At 35.4% G+C, this 19,310-nt stretch overlaps 2 protein-coding genes across 5 annotated transcripts in view; both read right to left on the bottom strand.

Annotated features, from left to right (window-relative positions):
• The window catches only part of LOC142353493 (uncharacterized), a 34,453-nt gene extending 26,169 nt beyond the window's left edge, over window positions 1-8,284 (bottom strand). Inside the window, exon 1 of one of the 2 annotated variants that reach the window (XM_075405745.1) lies at window positions 8,135-8,284. The gene's annotated coding sequence lies outside the window, so the exon portion shown is untranslated. Of the gene's footprint in view, window positions 1-8,034; window positions 8,107-8,134 lie in introns of those variants that run through there. The other variant, XM_075405746.1, reaches the window with a different exon arrangement.
• A 4,027-nt stretch (window positions 8,285-12,311) lies between these two features.
• The window catches only part of LOC142353516 (glycine receptor subunit alpha-2-like), a 103,752-nt gene continuing 96,753 nt past the window's right edge, over window positions 12,312-19,310 (bottom strand). For all 3 annotated transcript variants that reach the window (XM_075405773.1, XM_075405772.1, XM_075405771.1), the window contains 3 exons: window positions 15,314-15,521; window positions 14,341-14,668; window positions 12,312-12,809 (listed from right to left, as the gene is read on the bottom strand). In XM_075405773.1, the coding sequence (XP_075261888.1) occupies window positions 12,396-12,809; window positions 14,341-14,668; window positions 15,314-15,521 (950 nt within the window). In that variant the 3' untranslated portion in view covers window positions 12,312-12,395. The remainder of the gene's footprint in view (window positions 12,810-14,340; window positions 14,669-15,313; window positions 15,522-19,310) is intronic.

Below are 19,310 nucleotides of genomic sequence, written 5' to 3'. Positions count from 1 at the left end.
CAGTACACATCGAAGTTGCAGTAATCGGACACCGAGCCTTGTACAGCTGCAGTTACAAGATTCATTGCAAGACGTGGTTACCCAATTACCATTACCAGCAACAACAGCTTTTATTTAATTGGAGCAGGCAAGGAACTGAGGGCATTCCTGGACGAATGGGACAAAGCTAAGATTGAAAGTGGCTGAGCACAGAAAAAGATCGTTTGAAAGTCTAACCATCCCAGAGCCCCACACTCTGGTGGAATATGGGAAGGACTGGTTCAAAGCTGCAAGAAGGTCATGATGCAATCTTGGACGACCAAAATTTCACGGAAGACACACATTGTAGAACAATGTGTCTTGAGAGCAAAACTTCAATGCAAGATCACTGACAGCCCTAACTGACCACCCAGACGAATTGACAGCACCCACACCTAATCATTTCCTGCTAGGACAAGAAAACTCGATTGCTCTATTAATATAATCAAATGGGCAATAACGTGAAATCACAAAATAATGAAAAAGAGCTCAATTATATGCCGACATGATCTAAAATGTTGGACTTGTGAACATCTTCCCCAATGGAATCAGAGTTCGAAGTGCACAAAAGAGCATGTGCAAAACCTGAACGATAAAAAAAACTTGTTTGGATGGTGGATGATTAGGTGAAGCAATGTGAAAACAAAGCAATGTGAGTCATCCATGTGTTCAAAAGCGATCACGGCGTCGTGAGTTCAGTGAGAGTCGCCATGGCGAGCTCGACAGACCGGTAGTGAATTTGGCGCCCGTATTCCATAATAGAAGTTCCGAAACCAAAAACAGGGCCTGCGATGTTGGCGCCACAATTGAACAGAACCAATAACCATCAGACCAACGGAAATGTAATCAAAACTCTAGAATTGAGAATTTTTCAAGTCTCAGATTTGACAATAGAAAAACCTTACAAGTTAGGACAGAACTTTTGTTTACCCCTTTTTTTGGGATCGTATTTCTTGACAAACTCCAAATTAAAGAACAAGGTTAAACATATAACTAAACTAATCATGTGCCCAACGGTTGTTATGGCATTCCACCCACAAGAGTGGCTATTAGCACTTAAATGGTTCAAAAAGTGCACTATTTGATACTTTGTTACTTATTGTTAAATTTTTTAAACTGTTAACAGTATAATTTTTTAGGTATTTATTTACGGACAAATGTTATAGATTTGATGCATTTAGAGTTAGCCACGTATCAGCCTTGCTTTTGTCATCAATATCAAATATTGCAGTAACTTTTCCTTGCTATTTAAATATTGACTTAAATCTTTGACTCGATTAACCAATCAGAAACGAGTAACAAAAACGTTATAAATGAGATTTCATTGATTGCTTACTCTGACCAAAATATCTGACAGTAAAAGCTTGTTGCATTTAAAACCAGTCGAAACTGTTACAAAGAGCATTTGGCTCTGAGATTGAATTATAATTTGATTCGTCATCATCTTTAGTCTTTTATCCTAATTTTGCTAGATCTTGAGACTTCTGGATTTCTATGTTAGTTCAGTTTTCTTGACAAGAAATTAAGAACAATACTAGCATGTAGTTGACACTCTACAAACTTTAGCACTAGATTAAACGTAGTTTGCCACCAAGGACATTCTTTACTTCAATCAAAAATAAAACTACCTTTATTACAACCAAGCGACTTATAATTTTGACGAGATTGTTAGCCAATTGAAACAGATTGAAGAGCCAGGCCAGCGTAAGACCCATGAACCAGGCCGCGAAGACTAGGTTCCCCTGAGATTCGTGACCAGCTGTAACTAATCAATCAAATGCTTGCCCAACCTCAGTTTTTGTGTTCCTTTTGAATGAATTGATTTTGGTTTCCGCAAAAAACTGAAGCAATTACAACAAAACCTCCATAAATTTAAAAAAAGTTCTTGTTCAAGTTCATTCGGTTTTTTGGATATATTGTCTTCTTACTGACTCTTTTTCAGTTTTATTTCTCTTCATATTGCAAGCTTTCTGAAAACGCTCCTCATTGTTTTTATGGAATTATGTAGTATTGTATGATTATATGAAAAAATTAATTGCTCAAAAATTCAGTTTTTGCTCTAAAAACTAGTTTTTGCGAAGAAATTCATATGTATTGTTCTTAATGTTTGGTGATTTTACAGTTGGCTGTGTTACTGTTATTCCGTGGAAAATTTTTACCATAGCAATATTGCAAATCTTGAACAAAGCAGGACCCCTCCTGAATTGTAATTCAAATTGAAGCAATTGGTGAAAATTTTACCATCTTCGTTAAACGAACAACCTCCGATAACAAACAATTTGTGTACCAAGACGTACATGAAAGTAAACAAAACACTACAAAAATTTAAAAAAAAATACATATTTTGGGTTTTACTTTGGAAAAATAGCTTAATCGAAATTGTTACTCCCCTAAGGTCAATCTCAAAAAAACTTTTACGCAAAGAAATATAGACGGCAGACACCAACTGTGAGGAAAAACCATCCGCAGACAGTAAAAGGACATCCAACAACATTTTGCCGGATAAAAAAATTTACGAATGTTATTGAATGAGCGGAAACAAAGTCATGGAAAGACGCAACTCCAAATCTTCAACATCTATTGTACCAATTTTATGTAAGAAAAAAACGTATATCAACTTTAACGAAAACAAATGAGCGACCACGCAAAAAAGGAGGAAAGAAAATAGTGAACAATCAAAAGTTCAAAAACTGCCACAAACAGATGTCGGTCCGAGCCAAATATTTATTGTCTTCAATCTCAAACCATTGTTTAGGTATTTTGTCTAATTTAAGATTTGAGAGGATCTATCGCTAAATAAGACACACCGACAGTACAACAAAGAACAACAAAAAACAATAAAAAACGGTGATAATCCGAACAAATCGAAAACACTTTTCGATCGCAAGTCGTGCCAAAGTCAGGAAAATTGTTAGATATGCATGGGAGCCATGCAAAAGTTTCAGAGGACATCTAAGTGCGAAAAAATCTGTCTCATTGACATTGAGACGGATTGATAGTACAACAGAAACAATACAAAAACTCTCAAGGAAATAACCCAACTAATAACCTCGGAAATAAAGTTGCGTCGAATTCATTAAAACCTGCAGTTAAGAATTGAAAGAAACTATACCAGCTAAAATACGCCCAAAAAGGAGCCAATGAGATCAATTAGTATTGATATTAAAGTGACAGAACACCAAAAAGCTAAAATACTGACACTTTTTGAGGAAGTTTTTGTTAAAGTAGTCGAAACCGTTACATATGAATCAAACACTTTGTATTGGTCAAAATGGACGCAAAAGAGCCAATTACGGATGTCCAGACCAAAACTAAGTTACAGAGCAAAAAAGAACTAAAGTAGTTGGACAATTTAAAATTGCTTAAGCATCCAAAAACGTTACGGTCAAAGTTACTATAACTATTTCAACTCAAATCACTGAATTAAATTAAACACGCCTCAATAGAGCAACTTAGAACAATTTTCGATCAGATTTAATAACGAAACAACGCAAAGAACTACCAAAACAGGCAACATCCGAAAAATTATTTTGGTTTCTGAACACAAATAGCGTTCAAGTCTTTGATAAACGTTTGTTATCTTTTGAGGAGTTTGAAAAAATAAAATAGCTCCTAAGTAAAAAACACGTAAAATTATTTGCCTTCTAAAATTATTCACACTCAAAATGAAAAGAAAAACAGCAAAAACCAGAAGTAAAATTGCTGCACGTGAAAAATGGCTCTTTAAAAAGGAAGAAAAATCTGTTAAAACACATTTCCTAACTTCATTAAAACAAACACTTTGATATGTCACGCCTTAGAACTACTCGTTCTCTGGTCCTACTACGCTAGAGTGACTAAATTTAATCCAATTTGATTTTTCATTAACAAAGGGTTTAAAAAATTGTTAACAGATCTTTGAAAAAGCTGGTAGAATACCAGATAAGAATCAAAGAGTGGTGCCATAAAAATCCTACTGTTTTCAGAAAAAAGCAACATATAGTGAGAAACCCATTTTTACTTAAGAAAACGGCTAACTGGGGGGCTAGGTAAGTTGTCGAGAGGTTAAGTTTGTCTCGGGGTTAGTTGGGGTTGGGGGTAGGGGGCTGGAGAGGGGGGTTACGTATGTGGGGTGGGGGTGTAGGCAGCGGCAAAATAGGTGCTCAAGGATGTAGGTAGAGTAGGTAGGGGGTAGGAGATGTGGGGTTGGTAGGGGTGTAGGCAGTGGAGGGGTTATGTAGGGGGTAGGTTATTAGTGGGTACCAATTACTTTTCCTTAAAAACTAATTTATTGCTAAAGTCCAACATTCAAAAACAGAAGTCAACCTTCAAAAACAGGTAGATATCCGATAAAAGAGAAATCAAAACTTAAGTCATAAATAAACTCGCTTCAGCAACAGAAAGATAGCCAGTAGAGTACCAGAAACGGCTTGAAGATTCGTGCAATGTGGATTCTTTCTAACTTTAACTTATTCAAAAAATCGAAAAAATGTTTAAAACGAAAAACTCAAAAGTTGATATAAACTTATTTAGTTAGTTTTTAATGTGAGTAGGTACTGGGGGGTGGGGGGGGGGGGGGGGGCAGGTAGGAAGTTTTTTTTGGGGGGATGGGAGTAGGCAAGCGGGGGAGGTGCGGGGGGAGGGCTAGCCTGTAGCTTTGATGAGAACAAATGACTTTTATGGGATCAAAAAATCTAAAAATGACATTTTACCTTAAATATTACCTGCAGTTCCTAATTACAATGCCTCATAATCTAAGCTACTGTTAAAATCCAATGTTGGGAATCAAAAGTTAAAGTTCGTAAACGAAGGCAAATGGTCGAATTGAAAGGAGTCAAAATCCACGTCCTGAACAAACTTGCTTCAGCTAAAAAACCTGTAGAGTACCAATACTCCTCTTTGAGTCGTAAAATCTATAGTATACCATCACACCTCTAGGAGTCGTAAAAAGATAGTGCACCAAAACAATTCAATTCTTGATTTGTAAAGAAATCAAAGTGGTTCTTTTTTAGGAGGTTGTAACAGAAAGATTTTATTAAAAATTAAAAATTGAACTCTATATTGCCAATAATGATTACTGAGTACATATCGTAAAGAATAGGCAATGATCAGGCCGTACACAGAACTAGGACGTGCAGAGAACGGTCGAACTAGAACGGGATGCTGAATGATGCATTAAGAGTTTCTCGTAACTGGAGATATTTCAGTTGGGACACATTTCAACTGGCAATTATGTATTGTAGGAACTAAAAGCATCTATGTCACAATTTTTACTATATAAAAACTTTGATCAAAAGGTACCGAAAGTGCTTCTTTCCAATATATCTTTTGAAGTCTTTGGAAACCACTTTCTTAACAGTGAGCTGAATAATAACCAGAAGTAGGTAGAAAGGATAAAAAATGCTTATTTGGTTTGATGAAAATCGATAGAAAAGAAATTTTTTCCAACATTCTAAAATATTACTTTTGAAATGGTCAGTATCCACAGTAAGGTACATGCTTTGATATTTGCTTTGAACGATACGATAAATGTCAAGCTATTTTTGATAAGAATTGGGAAGAATTGTTTGTATTCCTAAGAAATACTTTTAAAAGAGTAATAAAGTGTTTTCAAAAACTTGACCTTTCTCCTATTTTCTCACTAGAAATGATGAGAACCGATCCGCAATTTGTGCCGCGAGCAAAAAAAAGTTGTTTTTATCTAAACAACATAAGAGAAATCCTCACAATGTGACGTGATAAAGCAAAAAAGAAACCCAAAATTTGTTCCTAAAAATTGCAAAAAATTAAAATTTTAAATCTCGGAAGCTACTAAGGTCAACTTTTGAGCAGTGATTAAATCAGATATTACCAGGAAGCTGACACCCAAAATTTTTTTTGTAACTTTGAATATAATTTTTTCATTGTAAAATAGTTACATTTTTTGCATAAAGATACAAAAAAATGAAAAAATTGATTTTTTCCTACTTTCATTTTGCATTCATACAAAACGGCAGCCATGAGATATTAAGCATTAGAAGTTGTTTTTGTTTGTATCATTGAAACCAATAGGCTGGCCTGACCCCTATTTTGTCGTTTCGAGAGGATATTTTTGAACAAAATTTTAATGATGAAAGAAAGAAAACGGTCCGATGGCAATTCTGCTTTGAGATAATAATAAAAAAAACCAAACCAACGGCTTTCAGTGGAAAAAGTCCTTAATTGTGGGAAAAACTGATAGACTTTTTTCTTGGATAATTTTGCTACTATTACACTTGTCTGTAACTCAATTAAAAAATACTGTCTTTAGGGTTGCTATTTTTGCAAAATTGAAATTGAAAGTTTTTTTGAAAGAAATGTAAAAAATTATTACTTATTCTATAAACCACAGAGAGATTATAATTTGCGGTGTCTTTCATGTATAGGATTACGTTGATTACTATTTTATTTGCTACAAAGTGAGTGTTTAAAATATCTTTCCATTGAGCAAAAAGTTTTGCTCTCCAAAGGTAAGGTTCTAAAGTACTCGAAATAAAGCCGCCTTGCTAACAATTTAGTTGGATACTGCGAAAAAGGCGGGAGACCTTGAGGGCTCACAGGTTCATTTTGTTTGTATCCACTGCTCTGTGACCCGAGCAGAAAATATTTGGTCGATCTAGCTTTCTGTTATATGTCAACGATTTTTCTGAAAAGCTGGAAGGTGAAAATGATGTTGTTCAATTTGCTGATGACACTAGTATTATATGCAAATTCGAACGTAATGAAAATATTCCCCAAAAAATTGAAAAAATATTAGAACAAACAGACAAATATCTGACAGAGAATCAACTCACATTAAATGCCCATAAAACAGAGATGTTATTCTTTACAGATCATACTAATTCGGATCCAGAAATTTCTTTTAAAGGCGAAGTTATCAAACCAGCTCATGCATGTCGTTATCTGGGAGTACAAATTGATTCAAACTTAACCTTTGAAAATCACCTGAATTCAGTTTTAAGCAAAATGGCTAATGCAATTCGTTCTTTGTATCTTGTAAGAAATCAAATACCTTTGAAAGTAAGAATTGATGTTTTCAAGTCAGTTGTACTCTCTCATCTTTCTTTCAGTGGAGTATTCCTCCAAACTCTTACAGTGAAAAACATAAACCGCATAAACAGGCAAATTAACTGGGGAATAAAAGTTTGTTATTTTCGTCAAAAATTTGACCACTCCATTGATCTTCTCATTAAGGATCGTATCCTACCAGCCGAATCGTTTATCTCAAAAGTTAGCCTAATGAAGCTACAAACAGATATAAAACAATGAAAAACATCCGAAAATTTTAAAATGTTTACTAGTCGCCATAACGCCAGACAGAACAACAGAACAAATCAAATTATTATAAAAAAGAAAACGAAAACGAAGTGGAATAACAAATCTTTAATCTTGAAAAGCGTTCAAAAATGGAACAAATTGCCCTCTTCAATAAGAACTTTTAACAGTAAAATTTGCTTTGAAAATATTTTAACCGAGTTTTTGCTCGATCAACACAGGAAAGTACCCGTTAATAGACAAATAGGTAACTTCAAATCCTATTTTTACCTATAAAAACGAACAGCCACAATTTGAAGATTACTATATTAATAACAATGCTGATTAATTTATTTAACATTTTAGAGCATGTAGATATCTAACCCTAGGGTTATAGTCTGAGTAATTTACATGTTTCAAAAAAAAGATCAAATTTGAAAATAATAAGTTGACAAAAAACGCCATTATGTCGCCGTTGCTGAAATTCGTTTCGCAACTCTTGAAAATGTTTTCATAATTTTGAAGCGTTTTTTTTACATCAAGCAATGGTCGGAAATCAAGCAAGTCTCTATTTTTGGGTAATTCCCGTAGCTAGGATGTTACCAAGAATAGTAAGAAAGATCAAAAACTCTTTTTCCCCATAATGTTATCACCCCCCCCCCCCCCTATTTTCCTAGTAATCCTGGTAAGTATATAGAAGCTTTAAATTAGTTGAAATTCAATACCAATCCCTTAGTGTGAATCCTGCTAATTTATAATACTTACTTTTGTAATTCTGGGATTTCTGAGATTTCGAAGAATGAACTTATTGGAAACCGCTTGGTGCCTAAAAATAGTAGTTTTACCTTACAAATAGTAATCTTACCTTACAGACAAAGGTACATATGAACAGAAATTGTAAGTAATGTAGCAGTTGAATTCTACCTTGAAATCAATTAACTTTCAATCAGGGCGTTGCAAATTTAGGCAAAGAAAATCCTCAATTGAATTATCCTTAAAATTGGCAAATATTCAAAACAGCAAATTTTGTGTGTGTAAGTGGATGCCTGATCATAGTCAAATCGATGCCATCTTTTAATTAATGCTGTGAACACAATTAGTTCTTTAGTATCAAAACTAACTTTATCAGTTGTGCCCAAGTCCAGTATCCGGTCAGGTTTTGCCCGGTTTTATTCACGTTACTGGCTGATGAATTGTGTATACAAACAGCTGGCCAAGCCAAAATATACAAACTTGGATATCTGGATGAAATCCGATCAAACTACTCTCAACATACAACCTCGCTTTGGCCTAGATTCGATTATTGTAAAGCCTCTTGGTCTTAATGGAACTAATAATTGTTGACATGAAAGATATATAATCGAAAACTTTGATGTAGAAGGTTGAAAGCAAATATGCAGTGACTTTTGGATGGGTTTCAGAACAATCCGAGGTTTCTGGAATTCAGTAAAAGGGAAGACTGATTGCTTTGGCGTCGATTCCGAGAGGCTAGTGACCTCAACATCAAAAGTGACCGAACTTAATTTAAAATTAGAAAGAGTTCACAACTTCAGTTTTATTAAATTACCTATCAATGAGAGTGATATGTTACTTGGTTAAAGAAGTCGAGCGCAAAAATTGTTTTTTAACCGCTCATTTCGTTCAGAGGTTGCTTCTGAATAACTGAAATAGTTTCTTAAGTCGTGATTGGTTTCTGTCATAGTTCTGGTCATAAACTTTAACTTAGTTGAGCATAATGACAGACTTATGTTGTTCAATAACTGTTCAATCATCAAATCCGTTTGTAAATTCTCCTCTCTCCTTTGTTGAGATTGATTGAGGGACTCACCTCTAGCTAGGCGGGTAAACATAATGGTTCGGTTAACCGCCAGTTGCTTGGGACCGTGTCCGGACAAAACAGTCCCAGACAAAACAGTCCCATATTGCAAAGTATTTCCAGAAAAAACAGTCCCAGACAAAATAGTCCCAAATAAAATATTGAAACAATTGTAAATATAATCTACAAACAATTAACAAACATAATCTATGACTTAAGCTGCTGAATGCATTGTTTTTAATTGATATGAATTAGGACTAAACAAAAAACTTGTTTCAAAATATATTATTTGGCAAAACTATGTTGTAATCAACGCAGTTTTTGTTCAAAGAAATTCAATCATAAATTCAAAAATTTAACGCCGATTCTGTGCGAAAATTACACATGTTCTTGGTATATTTACACTTCTTTCAACTCTTTCAACTTCCTGACAGAAAACCAAAATTTCATTCAATTTTCTAAGAGGGTGATTGTTTGACTGCAATTATTTTCACCATGCTTTTCCCATATTCATTTATTTTTCATTGGAATTTTTCCATTAATTTAATGCATAGCTCACTACAGAAATTCACAGATTATTGAAATTGGTAAAATGAAAAAAAAAATAGAAAAACAACCTAAAATTTAATCACTGTTGTCTTCTAGTTATTTGAGCTAGAGCTTTGGTTTTTGAGACTTTGGTTGACTACTTTATAGTAATTACCATGCGATGCGCAAACTCCAAACAGGAATTGTCACAGCTTTAGTTTATTACATCCAAAACCTCTTTGAAATATCAAAATGCTCGCTAATGATAGGCAACCCATGATAAGGTCCGCGACCTGAAACATGTATTGGCCAGACCAACTTGGGTTGCGGACAAGGGGATCCGGTGCAACCAAAATCAAGGGTCTCGAAAAAACTTGTGTGGCGCCTTCCGTCTGGTCAATGGCAATTTTTGTTCTGTTCGATCAGGCCAATACCCACTCTTCGGTTTGTTTGGTCTGGCCAATACCCACATTTCGGTCGAATTGGTCTGCTCAACACCCAAATTTCGGTCTGTTTGGTCTGGCCAATACCCACTATTTGGTCTGTTTGCTCTGGTCAATACCCAAATTTGGATGAGTTTGATCTGGAAGATACCCAAATTCAAGGCCTAGAGGTCAAGCTAACAAAGAAGCCGGTCCAGCTAAAAAATGTAGAAACGTGTTCTGCATTGAGTGTTTTTCAAGATAGCAGCCCATAATTGGTAACCAACATCTACTTCTAGATGATTAGACTACTTCATCAAACTAATTTCTGAATTTCAAATAGGTGTTTTAGTTAGCAGTTTTTGCACTAATTTTTTTAAAAAAATATATATCATCTCCAATTTTCGTCAAAAAACGAAAGGAATAAATTATAAATTAATATGGATGTTTCTGCACGTTCAATTGGGTCAGGCCAATGGTCTGGCCTAGGGTTTTTTTCGTCAGGTCAATGATCTGAACTGTGGTCTTTCCTACGTTCTGTTTCGTCTGGCCAATGGTCTGGACAACGGTCTGGCCTAGGGTCTGTGCGGTTTAGCCTAAAATCTGGACAAAGTCTGTTCGCTCTGGCCAATGATGGTCGAATTCTGTTTGATGTGATCGAGGTTGACCAAAGTCTGTTCGTTCTGGTAAATGATTATTTTTTGATATTGTCGGTCTGGAGCCCACTTTCGGCGACCCATTTGGTCTGATCGATGCCATTCTTGAGCCGCGGACCTCATCCGGGGATCAGTCCTATGCTAAACGTTTAAAACAAATATTTTTTATTCTACACTATTTGAAGTTACAGTGAGAAAATTGGGGTTTTCCCCCAACAGTTTTTGGCATTTGATCATAACATTTGGTAACCTTTTTACAGTCCTGACAAGGTTTCATAAAAACCGATTTGTCAGTTCATTAAGACGATTTTGTCTCCATGCACAGTGGTGCTTTTCATTTAAAATTTTAAGCTGAGGGACGTTTGTTGACAACTTGACCTCTAACTACTTTTCTGAACATGGAATTATATACTGAACGACAAAAGTAAGTTAGCAACCCCCATTTTCACGAAGTATAAATTAAATTTTTCAGGCAGTAACACTTGAATATAAAATTAATTTTTGATATCAATTTAGACAAATTTTACACCAATGATCCCCTATACTAGTCCTCTCGTCTAGCAGTAAAACTCAAACAAACTCAAAGTTCACTTACCAGAAATCTCAATTTAAAATTTATGAATTCATCCATATTTCACAGAAGAAAACACGTTGTCATAAGATGTAACATGTTTTCAGGTTTGTTCAACTATGACTAAAATTTCACTTTTGTATAATATTATAAAGGGAAAAAATGAGAATATTATGTAGACTTGTAACAACTTGCTTTTTTTCGGTGAAATCTGGATGGGCACATCAACTTTACATTGGGATTTGTGGTAAGTCAACATTGTTTTTTACCTCGTTGTTTTTTCGTTGGTGGGCGAGATGACTAGTGTAGGGGAGATGACTAGTAATGGGGCAAAATTTGTTTTAAAAATTTGATTTTAAGTTGGAGTAGTATTGCCTCAAAAATTGTATTTTTGTTTCGTTAAAGTAGGGGATGCAAACTTACTTAGCCCTTCAGTATTTTGCGAACGTACGGTATTCACATTTGGGGAACGCTTAGTCTGTTTCCAATATATAATAAAAAATAACTGCTGTAGACTTTCCAGAATAAAAGATCATTTTGAGAATTTTAACAACCTAACAAAATTACCGTTACAATAGAAGAATTTTTTCCGTTTGTGCCCAACCCCGCTTAGTGGGTGCATTTTATTTGCCCCCAACCCCGCGACACATGGGCAGTATTTTTGCATAATCATTTACTATGCAATGATACGTGCTTCGTAACTGGGGGTGCATAACGTGTTGGAGGGGGGGGGGGGGGGGCACAAAAGGAAAGGATTCCAATCGCAATTAAAAAAACAAAAGCATTTTATGCCATTTATGGTCCTTTTTTTTAAGTTTCATCACAACACTACCCTAGTTGAGTGATCAACTTATGAAAAGACCGTCCGTCGACCTCCGGAAGACCGTCCGTGGACCGCCCTTTGGGGTTCGACTTTGACACTGTGGTCGATCATATAATTGAGTTATGGAAATTAACCACCCCTTATTACTAGTCTTGTCATCTGGTCAACCCGCGACGAAGGTAACTTCATATATGTAACATTATTATTGCCTCTTTTAAAAATAATGTTGAAAAACTATGATCAATTATTTTAAACTCTAAAGTGCATCAGGTATGATTGATAAATTCGGAGTTACAAAAGCTTTCAAGAGTTAATTAAAATGAAATCTGTCCGCCAGGGAAAAACTCAAACCAAAATATATTGCATTCCACAAAATGAAAGTCAATGGAAAAATTATCTTTGAAACATCGTCGGCATTTTTCTCGTTGAAATATTTTTTGATTCTTTCAATTCGCAAAGCAAGTCGGCCTTTTTTCGGCTTTCTGGGCTCTCCGCGAAGTTTCTGCTTTTTGAAACCGTTCAAAGCTTTGAACTCGTTCTCGGTGTCTGTAGTATTTTGTGTCTGCGTCTGAGGGTTGTGGGGAAAGATGGTGGGTTCTGTGTCTAACTTGACAAGGGTGGCTTTGATGTTGTTGGATGACACTATTCGCTGGATTGATTTATCGACATCGTCGTCGTTGAGTTTCAACGCCGATTTCTTTATTGCACTGACGCCTTCTTTCTTCTGAAATTATCAAATATTTATCAAATCAACTAACATCATGATCAGTTCAAAACATAAACCGACTAACGCCGGATGAATTGCTCTCGAACGACAGGCGGGGGCAATTTAATTTATGGGCCCAGGATAAGTTACCAGACCCAAGCCACCTCTGATCAGCTCGACTTGGGTCACACACAAATTATAGAGTCGGGAAAGAGTTACGGTCGCTCGGTAGTCTGGACAATGGTCGAATTTGAGTCTGACCAAAATCCAAAGTCTGTGAATAGTCAAGACAACGGTCGCATGGAAGTCTGATGAGAGATCAAAATTGGAGCATATTCTGAACGATTTGTAAAGAAAATGTAAAAGACGCTCACAAGAGAATTGGAAACAGAAAACAAATAGTTTCATGCAGCGAGTGGACATCGAATTAAAATGTTTATCACCAGTTTTTGTTGAAAAAATGTTAATTGGAGATACAGGACAAAACTCTCAGCAATTATGAAACCGTTATTTGATTTTAATGTTGGGTCACACGAAAGTAACACTAAAGTCGCATCACAGGTCTTCTTTGCACTAAGGTCGCACCAATTGTCTTGGTCGCACGAAAATTGCACTAAAAATTGGGTTGCACTTAAGTCTGATCAGGGGACTTTTGAGTCTAGCTCCGTCTGATTACGGTCTCACAAAAGTCTCATTAAAAAATGGTCGCATAAAAGTCTGATCAGAAGTAATTTAGGTCTGGCCGTGTCTGAGCAGACATTGAAATCTGAAGATAGTCGGATCAGATGTGGCTTGGGTCTGGCACCTCAACCTGAGGGTGTAGCTTAGAAATTTTTATGGGTGCAAAAGCTCGAACCTCCGAGACGTCTAAAATAGCAGTCAAGACATCTTAACCGCTAATCTACAACGGCTCTGAGATTCAACCGCTAACAATGATAACAATCACTTTCAAATTAGCAGGAAACTTCAATTCGGAATGAGAGAAAGTGAAATCGTTCAAAAAGAGGAATTGAAGCGTGAAAAAGCCACAAGTCACATAATGTTCCAGATCAAAAGCGTAAAAACGGTCAAGCATAAGTTTTGCCTAAAAAAGACCACCAAGTTAACAATAATTGCTTCAAACTTCGTTCGAGAGCAACTAATTACCACCAATAAAAAATATGCAAAAATTCATCTGATTGAAGATAATGGTATCAGTGAGCTAGTATTGAAGCCTTTTTTTGAGAATCTTACTCAATAGCACTATATTCATTTGAGTGCTAAATGATTTTATTTTTCTAGTTCAATAGCTCTACATTTCAAGATAATCTTACTCCAGAAGAAATTTCCACAATAAATTACTTTTTTGAGAATGAATACTATTTGAGAGATGTTTTGGTATACTAAAGCGCTCACAGAACAAAGTCCCTCCCCACTTATCGGTAATATAATGGATAGTCTCACCCCAATTCCCGAAAAATTGCTATACCAGGGCAACAATTTCATCGGGGGATGTTTCACAACTACTTCACAACTATTTGAAAAACATAATCAATTGCGGTACACCTACCTTTGGCTGGGCTACAGTGTTACAATAAGTCATGGGTTCCACCTCGTCATTGGAACACCTGGACACTTTTTTGGGTCTAATGAATGTACTCAATTTCCTCCTGGTTGCTGCCCTGTAGTTAGACGGATCTCCCCGCGGACTCTCACTAGGCATTTTGGCATTCATCATTCGCATTCGTTCTCGAGTGTTTTGTAGCCAAGATTTACCGATAGACTTAACGGGGGGTTCGTAGGAAACTAGGGCGAATTCAATCAGACTGGCGAATACGTAGAAGAAGTTTACTATCAAGTACAAATCCACCAATTTCAAGTCAGCTATTCCTGGAAACCTGAAATCAAACAATCAAATCAGATTCAAATATAAAAAGTTAAAACAAATAAAAAATAATCTTGTTAATAAGTGAAAAAGATCAAGATCATAAGCAGTAAACTCCTGGTCTGAAGATAAGAAATGTCACCTTTAGGGAAACCCCGTTTTCTTAAACTCCCGCCTAAGTCAAACTGGTCTTACTCTTCAAGAACATAGCCGATTATCATTAACAGCACCAGTAAATATTGACTATCTGAAGTTGATGACTTTCTTCCCTCTAAAATGGCAAACATTAAGGAGCTCAGACTATAACAGATGCAAAACACCCATTTTTACAAAGGTTTATGAAAGCTAATATGTTTTCAAAAACCTCAATTATTTCTCAACCAATGAGAGGCGCCATATATTTGATGTTTGGCTGTTTGACTCGACCAATGAGAATGGAGTTGAAAAAAAACAACTTCAGAGTTGACGGAAAAGATGGAAAGACACAAGTGGCGGAAGCATTATGAAAGAAAAGTGACCTTAAAAACTCAATTGACGGACTATAATTTTAAGTTAGAATCACGATAGTTATCAGTCAAGAATTTTAGTTTTTTTTTGAAAATAAAGTATGTTGTTCGAACTTTCTTTAAGATAAGGTTTGCGATATTTAGCTCCTTACTGATTGGCTGCCCCGGTGATAAGAGTGATTTGGGCCAATATAGTTGTGATAGTGAGGGAGGCTCTGGCTGGAACGGCCCTCTTGTCAATCCAGAACCCGACCCAACTCAGCACTACCAGTGAGATTGAAGGAAGGTAAATTGTGATGAGATAGATGCTCAGTTTCCTCCTCAGTTCTATTGTCAGACACAGTGTGACGTAAGGGTAGTCTAAAATGACATCATAATTGGAAATAATAACTCTAACTTTTAATAAATCGACTTTGTGTCCGATTTTTGGGGGTGACTTTGTTCATTAATTACAGTCAATTATACAAGCAGTAACAGTTTGTTGGATACCCAGGTTGAGGTGCGCAACCCCAGCCAGCTTTGATTGGATTAACCTGGGTTGCATACATTGGGCAGCAGGCCATCTAGACCAAAATCGTCTCTGATCAGACCCAATGGGGTCGCGCTTGATGAAGTATCAGACATAATTGGGCTAACTGAGAGACCTAGAAGAAAAAAAAAATACGAGCAGAAGGAACCCTGGCCGCAAAAAAAGAAATAATTTGCTTTAAAGTATTTTGAGTCAGTCAGGATTTACTTGAAACTATGAATATAAATGCTTTTAGTCATTAAACTGTATGTCCAACAAAAACGGACATTGTGACAATTTTGACTTAGTACTGGCCAGTTCTTCAAATGAACACCCTTTAGGATAAATATGTGGACCAAAGATCAATTTGATAAAAATTTTTGTTCTTTTACTCTTTTCTTGATTATTTTTTACTCTTTTCGCGATTATTTTGTTTTGAATTGAAACCGGTCATCAAATAAAAATCAGATTTCGTTGACAGTATTATGGCTGCCATACTCTGTTACCGGATTGCACCTTACCACTTGAGCGAGAAACAAATTAATCCGATCACAGGTGGACGGGTTCGCGTACCTTAACCTGAGTAATGATTGCTTTGAAAAAGGAAAATTTGAGTTAGGACAACATAGTTGAGCCGCTCATTATCAGAAAAACGGAATTAAAAATTCTTGAAATTATAATGGGTCGACATTGTTTTGTACTAGGTCTAACGATTTGCTGAACTTTTGCATTCCGTGCAATTTTTTTAAATTAAAGTTAACAAAAAGCGCATGCAAAGAAGGTTCTGATAAAAACCAAAATGAAACAAAAAAAACTGATAACACATTTTGTACGAATTAGTTGTTTGTTTATTTGAATGAGAATTTATTTTCTTGCTTTTCTTCTCTCAAACGTATTTATTTAGCCTGAAAATTGCATTTGTGAAGCGCGTCATAAAATAGTTAAGACAGGTATGATCCCCAATTTTCTAACGGTAAGCAACACACAGACGTAAGGGCTAATCAGCAATTTGTCCTCTAAACTGCTGTTGGTAACCCCAAGGGATTTTTACTCAACTATTTAGCAGTTTAATTTTTTCTGGTAGGGCTTAATAACGAAGAGCGTCAACAGAATTGTGCAAAAGTAAAATTATTGAAATATCTAGCGTGATAAGATGACACTAAAATAAATAACCTTTTATTTCCTAGATATATTATTCGTTACTTTTATTATATTTTTTGCATTAAAGGTCAAAATTTTACGTTTAAGAGTGGCCTTCGTAGTATAACTTTTTCAGAATATTAATTGAAGTGAGTGATATTAGTTTAAATCCGGTTTCTAAAGAATTACACCAATGTCAGTTTGGTAAGAAATTTTGATCAAAAAAGCTTGACATTTTTGGTATTATTGGAGATTGACAATTTATCGAGAGCAACCAAAATTCCAGGAATTTTAATTGCACCTAGCCACAATCACTATACTTTCTGTAAGCACAGTTATATCGGAAAACAAAAGACTCTCAATCAGGTGTAGAGGATTTTCTCACAGTTGATCCGAAATGGTGAGAATTGACTCGCAATATTTGTAAATTTTTGTTAATATTTCTCATGTTTGCGCGTTCTAAGCACAAAAATAAGTTAAAAGTTCTATGTAATTATTATTTTGACAAAAGTTCATCAAACTACCTAGTTGTGGGAAATGGACATATTATCTAAGAATGGCCACTAAAAGTTAGCGACATTGATTGTAACTATACCGGTTTCTGTTTTTTTTCTGATGTACATTTGACTCGATACCATCATTACTGAAGAATAATATTTTCCGGATGAACAACTTAATTGATTCACAATGAATAAAACTTTTGTCTATAAGTAAGAGATTCTTTCGAAAATTGCTTTCATTTCTACTTGTAATAGGTTTCAAAACCATTTAAGCTGTAAGCAAACTGTAAAAATGCCAATGGTAACAAGAAAGAGCAATTAAACTTGAAAGCATCGTTAATTCTATTTTTCTGGTGAAATCGATTTTTGCGAAAACTATATTCATTTGAAGATAATTAGGCAATGCAAAAGCTAATTTGTTTTATTTCACAGACGTTCTGAATTCATTAATGGGTTTTAATGGCAAGCTGATTAAAATTTTAACCGAAATGAGTTCATGTTTGAGATTTAAAATGTGATTTTTGCTAGAAGAAAAAGTACTATATGAAACAAAGCACAATTTTTGGATGATTCTATCTGTAAGAAAAGTTATAAATGTTCAAAATGCAGGTAAGAAGATAAAAAACGATTGCAATCATATTTTAGGCAAATTTTCTTCAAACAATTTTCTGCCGAAATTTACGATCCCTAATCTATCTCGTTATACATTTGTCATAATGAACATTAGAGACATTTTCTTGAAAACTTAGAAATTCAAAGCGATATAGTTTGTAATCCTTTCCCCTTAGCTGCTTTCGGCCCCCGGTACCTTGCTGTCATAATATATCGATACTGAAACTTTCTAAAAGAATTTTACAGAGAACAGAAACATTCTAAACCAAATGTAAGTTCTATTGCACGACTGTACAGATAATAAACAAAAAATGAAACTGCACCCGTACCTGGATTTCTAATCCGACCAACTTAAATGCTTTTCCTTGAACATTATAACCTCTTGGCAATAAAATAGCTTTAAATTTTGAAGTTTTTGTATTGTTGAAAATTAAGTTTTGCGTTTTATAAGTTTTAGTATTGGTGGCTAGTTAAAAGAGTATGCGGTTATGGTTTTTGTAAAATCTTCGTGCTTTGACTGGCTGTATAACAATTACGACTTATTGTCTTCTCTTCAAAACGGTAACTTTTTCTTTCAACTTGTACGCCATTTGCATTGATCACGTTGTGTGTCATCATCCGTTCTTTGTAGCCTTTCCCAGCCAGACGAATTAGAGACGGATGAAAAGTTTGATAGTGGTTGTGACTTACATTTATGAATATTGTCCATTTTATTTGCATTTTAAATTTCGTCCCTCTTTTCCAGTTCACATATCTGCATAAATTAACTCAAAGCTCCCGTTCTCTCCCCCCTTCATTCCTGCCTCGTTTCCCAGTATTTCTTATACTCATCCTATTCTTCACCGGAGTTAGAATAGGGAGGGAAAATTGTTGTTAATATGTACTCTAAGAAAGGATCTCGCCTTAATCTAGAATTTCAGGAAACAAGCGTTGCAATTTCTGCAACAAATTAAAATCTACTAAAGGCTATCTGAAAGCATAGCCCGATGAAATAATAATAATTGGCAATAAAGAAAGAGCAAAACCAATAATAGCCAAGTAACCGATATCGAGCGCAACAAATTATCCGTTTCAAGAAACCCTTTGCTACCGTTCAGTATGGTTTGAATAGCTCGTTCAATAGATCATTCAAAATGGCTCCAAATGCTCGAAATAAGAAACTTCTAGGCGTTTTTGAACAGTATTCAAGACAAATTAAGATTTGTTGTTTGGGTAGGTTTCGCTAAGGGAAAAACTCTTGTGTTGTCTTGATTTCTGTGGTCAAAAGAGTCAAATTTCCTGATTTCATTTGGTGGCTTTCAATTAATGTCATGGTGGCGTGGTTCAAAATACCAATCCAGTTTGTACTTTTAAGGTACGAAAAAACTTCCGAAACCTTTTGTAATTAGT

This window comes from Convolutriloba macropyga, chromosome 14 (assembly GCF_964194025.1).
Source record: "Convolutriloba macropyga chromosome 14, txConMacr16.3, whole genome shotgun sequence".
Taxonomy (NCBI): domain Eukaryota; kingdom Metazoa; phylum Xenacoelomorpha; order Acoela; family Convolutidae; genus Convolutriloba; species Convolutriloba macropyga.
This window is presented reverse-complemented; position numbering and strand designations above follow the sequence as displayed.